The sequence below is a fragment of the Priapulus caudatus genome, unplaced genomic scaffold (assembly GCF_000485595.1).
Source record: "Priapulus caudatus unplaced genomic scaffold, Priapulus_caudatus-5.0.1 Scaffold127, whole genome shotgun sequence".
NCBI lineage: Eukaryota > Metazoa > Priapulida > Priapulimorpha > Priapulimorphida > Priapulidae > Priapulus > Priapulus caudatus.
The window spans coordinates 313,059-321,457 of record NW_014577188.1 but is presented as its reverse complement, the minus strand read 5'-3'; the positions used below and the strand labels follow the sequence as shown (position 1 = coordinate 321,457).

Here is an 8,399-nt window from a genome sequence, read left to right as displayed (position 1 = left end):
CACGCAGGTGTACGTGCACACACACGCACGCACGCACGTCTACGTGCACATGCATGCACGACTTATTCACCGGCGATTTAATAGTGTCCACTCGACTCGCGCGATAGAATCGGGCGATTTTGTCGCCCGATTTTATCGCCCGATTTAATCGCCTAGTGTGTCCGGCCCTTAATGTAGCGTGCCGAATTGGAGAGGGGTGTGCGACTGAAGGAACGCGGCAGCGAAGATAGCTGACGGGCGGTGGAAGAAGGAGGAGGCTGAGCGTGCGACAACATAGACAAGGGAAAGGGCGGGCGTGGCTGAAATAGGAGTTTTTCACCCTACAGGCTAGGGCGCTCTCCTAATTATAAACATAGGTCGACGGATAAGAATTTATTACAGAAACCTATGCTGAGATACCCCCTGACCATACTAAATTCATTTTAATCGCAAAATATAGCTCTTCTGGTGAGATATTGCGCATGCGCTAAAAGAGTAACGTAGCCAGGTTATGTACTGTTTGGTATATGCAGCGGAGGCCTTACATGCAAGGTCTGCTTCCTATTTTTGAAATGAGGTCTACTGATACAATTTTCTCATATAAATCTATAATAGGATAACCCCTCTTCATTTTAAATTCATAAATTTTGCAAAATATTCTTCTTCTAGGAAGATATTGCGCAGGCGCGCAGTGCGGACTGAAGAAACCTGCATAATATTGCCTGCTGAGAGAGTGAGGGCGGGAGACTGACGAAAGGCGGCAGGGAAGATAGCTGAGGGGTGGTAAAAGAAAAATGAGGCTGAGCGAGGGACAAGGGCGACAAGTGAAAAGGCGGTAGGAGATAAAGTAGGAGTTTTCCACCCTACGGGCTAGGGCACTCTCTCAATTATAAACCTGAGACACCCCCTGACCATACTAAATGCATTTTCATCACAAAATATAGCTCTTCTGGTGAGATATTGCGCATGCGCTAAAACAGTAACGTAGCCATGTTATTTATTGAATGGTATATGCAGTGGGGACCTTACATGCAAGGCCTGCTTCCGATTTCTGAAGTGAGGTCTACTGATACAATTTTCTTATATAAAGCTATGGTAGGATAACCCCTCTTCATTTTAAATTCATAATCTTTGCAAAATATTCTTCTTCTCGGGAGATATTGCGCATGCGCGAGCACCGTTTCAGGCGCGCAGTGCGGACTGAAGAAAACTGCATAATATAGCTTGCTGAGAGGGAGGATGGGAGAGTGACGAAAGGCGACAGGGAAGATAGCTGAGGGACGGTAGGAGAAAATTAGGCTGGGCGAAGGACAAGGGATCGAGACAAGGGGAAGGACGGGAGGGGATGAAGTAAGAGTTTTCCCCCCTACAGGCTAGGACGCTCTCCCAATTATAAACGCAGGTCTAGTGATTAAAATTTATAACAGAAATGTATGCTGAGATACCCCCTAACCATATTAAATGCATATGCATCACAAAATATCACTCCTCTGGTGAGATATTGCGCATGCGCTAACATAATAACGTAGTCAGATTGTGTACTGACTTGTATATATGCAGCGGGCACCTTACATGCGAGATCTTCTTCCTATTTCTTAAGAGCGGTCTAGTGATGAAATGTTATTATATAAATCTGTGCTAGAATACCTACTCTCCATTTTAAATGCATAATGTTCAAAAAATATTCTTCTTCTCAGGAGATATTGCGCATGCGCGAGTACCGTTTCAGGCGCGCAGTGCGGACTGAAGAAAACTGCATAATATAGCTTGCTGAGAGAGAGAGGATGGGAGAGTGACGAAAGACGACAGGGAAGATAGCTGAGGGGCGGTAGTAGAAAATTAGGCTGGGCCAGGGACAAGGGAGACAAGGGTAAGGACGGGAGGGGATGAAGTAGGAGTTTCCCCCCTAGAGGCTAGGACGCTCTCCCAATTATAAACGCAGGTCTAGTGATTAAAATTTATAACAGAAATGTATGCTGAGATACCCCATAACCATATTAAATGCATATGCATCACAAAATATTATTCCTCTGGTAAGATATTGCGCATGCGCTAACACAATAACGTAGCCAGATTGTGTACTGACTTGTATATATGCAGCGGGCACCTTACATGCGAGATCTTCTTCCTATTTCTTAAGAAAGGTCTACTGATGGAATATTATCATATAAATCTATGTTAGAATCTATGTTTAAATCTATGTTAGAATACCTACTCACCGTTCTAGATGCATAAAATTCGCAAAATATTTTTCTTCTCAGGAGATATTGCGCATGTGCGAGTATCGTTTCAGGCGCGTAGTGCGGACTAAAGAATACTGCATAATATCAGAAGTAGATAATAGGGATTATACTACCTAATATCGACTTCTGATAATATAGCTAGCTGAGGGAGAGAGAGGGTGTAACGAAAGGCGGCAGGAAAGATAGCTGAGGGGCGCCGCGGTAGAAGAAAAATGAGGTTGAGCGAGGGGCAAGGGAGACAAGGGGAAGGACGGGAGGGGATGAAGTAGGAGTTTACCACCCTACAGGCTAGGGCGCTCTCTCAATTATAAACGCAGATCTAGTGATTACAATTTATTACAGAAATGTATGCTGAGATTCCCCCTAACCATATTGAGTGCATATGCATCACAAAATATTACTCCTCAGACTCTCTGGTGAGATATTGCTCATGGAGTCATGCGCTAACACACTAACGTAGCCAGATTGTGTACCCAGATATATTGTATTGGTACTGACTGTATTATGCAGCGGGCACCTTGCGTGCATAGTCTTCTTCCTATTTCTTCAAATTTTTAGCTATCCCTTCATGAACAACAAGGCGAATAAATAAGGAAGAGGAGAAAATTTGAAACGGGTGAGCCGAAATGTCGGCTACATGGCGGTCAGTCAGTCAGTGATGAAACCAGTCTAGCAAATGGTTTTAAACTCAAATTAGTTCTAAAAATGCATTATAGGTGGCGGTAAAGTATAAAAACAAACTTGTAGATGATGGGAACGAATGAAATGGATTTCGTAAAATGAACAAAAATGTTATCACAATAATGACGTTTTTTCAACGTTTATATGCTGCAATTTTTAGATATACCGACAACACAAGGCCAACGGCACAAAAGAGAAAGCGATCAGGTAGTGAAAGTGACGATGCAAGCTCAAACGACATACTAAATACGCCTCAAAAGTAAGCTACATTATACATACATCCACTGTAAACACATTCTAAAAATCTAAAGTGAAGTAACACTAACAATTTCAATGTACTCGATCTATTATATCGTCACTAATGTACCATATATGTTCATACTGAAGTAATATTCAGTATAAATTCTACTTCCTAATCCTGCGATAAAGTTGAGTAAACATTTTGAAATGTTTCATATGTAAATTTATTCAATGTAAATTATATTATAATATAGGCCTAAATAGTAATAATGTAAATGTATTTTATAAATCTGTGCGTCATAACTTAAGGCCTACACTGACAAGCAATAAGAATTGTAATTCACCAAGATTCAAGATTCAAGATCCAAGATTCACCAATACGGCAATAGCAGGTTGTGTACGCACTAGAGCTATGTACGCACATAATAGTATATTAATTGTATTCAATATAGTGTCCTTAGCAAAGGGTTTGTCATGAATTTGTCCTTCCGAGAGATTGGAACTTAGAATTAGAACCGCTTTGTATAGTCTATAGAGACTTAATTAGAGTTATAATATTTGCTGGGTTTGTTTTCAGAAAAAGACTTAAAAGTACATCAGATTACATCTATCAGACATTTTTTGTAAATGAAGAAAACAGTGATGTATGTATTAAAGCCCTTGGAAAAACTTGGAATCTCCACAGAGCCTACCTATGTCAGGTAAGTAATTGTAACCAAATGTAATGTTTTCTTTTTCTGTCAAGCCTGAAGGACATAATTTTGCCTCGAATTTTTATATGTAACAAATGTTGTGCATGCAAATGTTTCAACAATGCATGCCAATCAAGTGACACAGAGTGCTGACATTATGTCACCGTATTGTGTACCATTCTATCACCGTTACATCATATTAAGTGGTCAGGTAACCAGGCACAGGTAACCAAGGCATACATGGTGAAAAGCGGTGACCATCCCAGAACACAACATGCACGTGGCTTTATCCCCCAGGAAAAATGGGTTAGCTAAGCTCCTGCAGTAGTGTAGACATCCAGTGATCTCATGAGCATTGGTTTCTACTTTCTAGGACTATTTCATTTATAAATGCTGCCAAATCTTCTTTGTTCTAGTCTGACTATTTCAAATGCATGTTTCATGGAAAATGGAAGGAATCTGGCGAGTCTGTTATCCACCTCACCATTCCGGATCCTAATATCGATGCAAAAGGTATATAAAATTGGTTTTATGTAGAAAAAATGGAATGGGTTTCTTTGAAATATAGCTCAGGTACATCATATTTGGAGTGCATGTCCATGCACAGGGTTCTCCCCAGGAATTTCAGTAGGCATGTCTGACAATCGGGCAATTCATTCCAGATTGCTAATTGGAGTGAATTACGCGTGTTGTAAGCAGACCCAACACCCAGATTTATAAACTCGATCAGTCTATCAACATGAACCCACAGCATGACTGTGTTGGGGTTATCTAAAGTAAATGCAGCTGCAAATTAAGGCATGTCGATTAGGCAAACAAGGTCAATTGATTGAAATTATGCACTTGAAATAATGCCTACTGCTTCATAATGTGGCTCATAGGGTCTATGTCCCCCAGGTTACTGCCGGAACGTACCCTGGGTACGGTCCGGTATACCGGAACATACCCTGGTAACTATCTAGCTGATATGGTTAGCATTAGGGTTAGGGTTAGGGTTAGAGTTAGGGTTAGGGAGTAGGCGTAGGCAACTCCCTAGACTCGTTAGTGGAGTAGGCGAGGTGCGGTCCGGCATATTAGATAGTAGTATTTAGTACCAGGGTACGTTCCGGCAGTACCCTGGGAGACATAGACCCTATCAGCCATAATGTGAGCAACCTTAATTTTTTCTCCTAGCTCTGGGTAAATAACTTTCAACAAATTTGATATATGTCTCGTACAAGAAATTGATTCAAATATGACCCAGTCATTTCCTCAAGTATTGATTAGCATTTGGTCACACATGTAATAATGAATTGTTATTGCAGCACTGAACATTGCTTTAGGATCCTTGTACAGTGATCATGTGGCAGTGGCACCGGCTCAGGTGGCCTCTGTGCTGGCTGCTGCACTGCTGCTTCAACTGGTATGTCCAATAATCGTTTAAAGCATCTTCATTACTATCGATTTGGCTTGTGTTTGAATGTGTGTCTGTGTGTGCGTGTGCATGTTTGAATGTGTGTGTGCGTATGTGGGTGCGTGCGTGCATGCGTGCGTGCGTGGGTGCGTACGTGCGTGCGTGCGTGCGTGCGTGCGTGCGTGCGTGCGTGCGTGCATGCGTGTATTCGCTACACTGAATCGAGTGTACGTATTTTGAACAGAAAGAGTAAGTATAATTTATTGTGTACATATGCATTCATGCGTCCATGTGAATGTCTACTCATGTTTATTACAGGATGTAAGCATATGCCAAAGGTAAATTTGCACATTTGTTAGCTAATATTTCTATTGAAAATTCTTTTAATATTGATAAATAATTTCATTTTATATTTCAGCCTGACCTGTGTGCACAGTGCCAAAGCATCATGCTGGATGTTATTTAGTAAGTGTTATGAGTTTTTTGCATGGGTATTTTCATTAACCTACTTAATATTTTTATGTGAAACATTATGTTCTTTAAAGTGTGATTTCATATTTATATAAGATTTACCCAGCTAACTTTATTAATTTCATACGTAATTTGATATTGTTTAGTGAATAAGGCTTAGACAAATTATTAGTTTACTCATTTAAAGGCTCTGTGATGAATATGGGTAATTATATCTGCTCTATATTTGCAGTGATGAAACGGCAGCATACTATAACAGTGCAGCTCTCCTCTATGGAATGCAGGACATCGCAGGCAAAACCTTCAAATGGCTGCTAAAGAATCTCATGCCAATACAGACTCCTGTGTTAATTAAAAGCCTTAGGTATGGCCTGATCTGACATCTAATTCAATAGGGTGCAAGCTGTCCTACTATAAACTATGATAAAATAGCACTGAAAAGAAATAATCGTATTTGAAAAGATTTTGAAATTACCTGAATAATTCCGAGAGCATATGGTTGTATTGATTATTAATATCGCAGTATAACCAAGAACGTGTTTCTATTGTTAGTTTTTTTTTGAAAAAATTATGTTAATTGAAGATTAAAAAATTCCAGTTATTTGATTACTGGATAAATCTGTAAGATTTACGTTGATCTACAAGGATATCTATCTGTTTTTTGTGTGCAGCCAGAAGCAACTGTGTGATCTGCTGTCATCACCTGACTTGTTTGTGATGCAGGTGGAGATGGATATCTATAACCTGGTGAAAAAGGTAAAAATTTGGTTACCCAGTTTTCTTCCCATTTACATTTAATATACCTGGATTATTTTTGACTGTATAACTGTATATATGTGTATCACTTTTACTGAAGAAATATTTAAGCCGTTTGACTACAGCAACTTTTAGGGGTTATCATGTGCATGCCCAGAGCATGCCTATATAATCAACATAATTATTGGCATATTAATGCCATAATCACATATTCACAATATAAGATGGAAAGGGTGTGAATGTAAATATGAATATATATATATATTTTATATATATATATATATATATATATATATATTTATATATATATATATATATATACTGTCTGTGCTGGAATTACTCCTTGTGTGTGGTATGCGAACTGGTAGCAACCTACAACTGCACATAATGGCTGACCTAGCTGTGTAACCAACCATTAAGTAATCTGTTACAGTGGGTATTCCTCCAGTGTAACCCCAGCTGGTCTGGGCAGAGCAAGTCGGATCTCGTGACCGATTCACAAGAGTATTTCCGAAAGCATGCAGGTATGGAGAAAATAAAAATGAAAAAAACAGCACAAACTGACAAATTCTAGACTTTTATTGGGACAACCATCCGACAATACTATACATGTTTCTTTATAACTGCATATGTACACATAATCAATTTATCTGATTTCAGAAAATTGCAAAGAAAAACGCTTCATAGAAAGTGAAGATGTGTGCAAGTATTTACCGGTCTTCAGACTGATCAGGTTGCCATACATAATCAGCGATTTGAACTCTGAGAAGGTCATAGAGGAAGATAAAATATTTCCTACAAGTATGCTACTGTAAACACATGAGTTTTCATTACTAGCCATTGCTGTTTATTCAGTAATAACGTCAACAAAGCCAGTATGAACTAGTAGCAATTAATTTGATTTTGACGAAGCACATATAAAGATATCTCTCATAGGAACTAATGCAACAAAACTTATTAAAAATTACACATTCGTTTAGTTATCATAAATTTTACCATGTAAACTCCACTAGAGGGATGTTGTTTTATGTAATAGCATGCCAATGTAAAATCTACATTCATAGCAAGCTAGCATAATCCTGCTTGCTATTTAATTATTATATTATTTTAAGTGTTCATAGTAGGTGCTTTCATCATTACGATTTAAGATGTTGGACTTCTGGATAGTTTAACATAACACAGGGTTGACATTTTTCATGTCACCTCTTACTTTGCATAGGTTGGTTAAATCCTGTCTACAAGCTGCAGTGGAGGAGAATGCTCAGGTTGGAACAGGGTTTTGATTCAGGGTATGTCACAGATGCTGGAATTCAGATAAACGAGATGTAAGAGTTTTGAAGCTAATATTTTAGGCTGCTACTGGTAGAGTTATTCCTATGTACTAGCCTACACACAACTTGTTAGTGATGTTTTATTGATTGAGTGGTATACATGTGTTTTATTAATGGATTTTTGTATGAATAGATTTTGGATTAAATGAATGTTTAGATGTGTTGTGTGTTAGAAGCTAATACAGATTGTTTAGGTAACAATACCACTTTCAAGATTTAGGGAATTTTACACAATTTATGTTTCCCTAATTTGTAAATTTTAGTAGAATTTGACATTCTAGTGATTAACATTTCTTTTAGGCCACCTGGAGATGATAGCGTGAGTGATCAAGTGTTCAACGTTTTGTCAATGCGATGTGGTCGAATTTTACCAAAGACTGGAGAGGTATTTAAATTTAAATACAGATATGTAACTTTGCATTAAAGTGCATTGGTCATGTGTATAAATAACCTTTACAGTTATATATTATAATATCATATTACTTGGATTATTATGAATCATGAAACAATGATCCAATCATGGCATGGTGCTCCAACATTATGCGATATGAGATATATGTAATTAAAAAAAAGTAATAAGAATTATTATATGTAAGGTGTTCTATTATATATA

The 8,399-nt window shown here is 38.4% G+C and overlaps 1 protein-coding gene across 1 annotated transcript in view; it reads left to right on the top strand.

Annotated features, from left to right (window-relative positions):
- Positions 1 to 2,974: 2,974 nt before the first annotated feature.
- Positions 2,975 to 8,399, top strand: part of LOC106805797 (germ cell-less protein-like 1) — a gene marked incomplete in the record, with an annotated part of 11,264 nt that continues 5,839 nt past the window's right edge. The window contains 11 exon segments of the mRNA XM_014807534.1: positions 2,975 to 3,162; positions 3,721 to 3,844; positions 4,252 to 4,348; positions 5,140 to 5,237; positions 5,647 to 5,693; positions 5,932 to 6,063; positions 6,371 to 6,455; positions 6,889 to 6,979; positions 7,116 to 7,256; positions 7,675 to 7,744; positions 8,087 to 8,171. Coding sequence (XP_014663020.1) covers positions 3,002 to 3,162; positions 3,721 to 3,844; positions 4,252 to 4,348; positions 5,140 to 5,237; positions 5,647 to 5,693; positions 5,932 to 6,063; positions 6,371 to 6,455; positions 6,889 to 6,979; positions 7,116 to 7,256; positions 7,675 to 7,744; positions 8,087 to 8,171 — 1,131 coding nt within the window.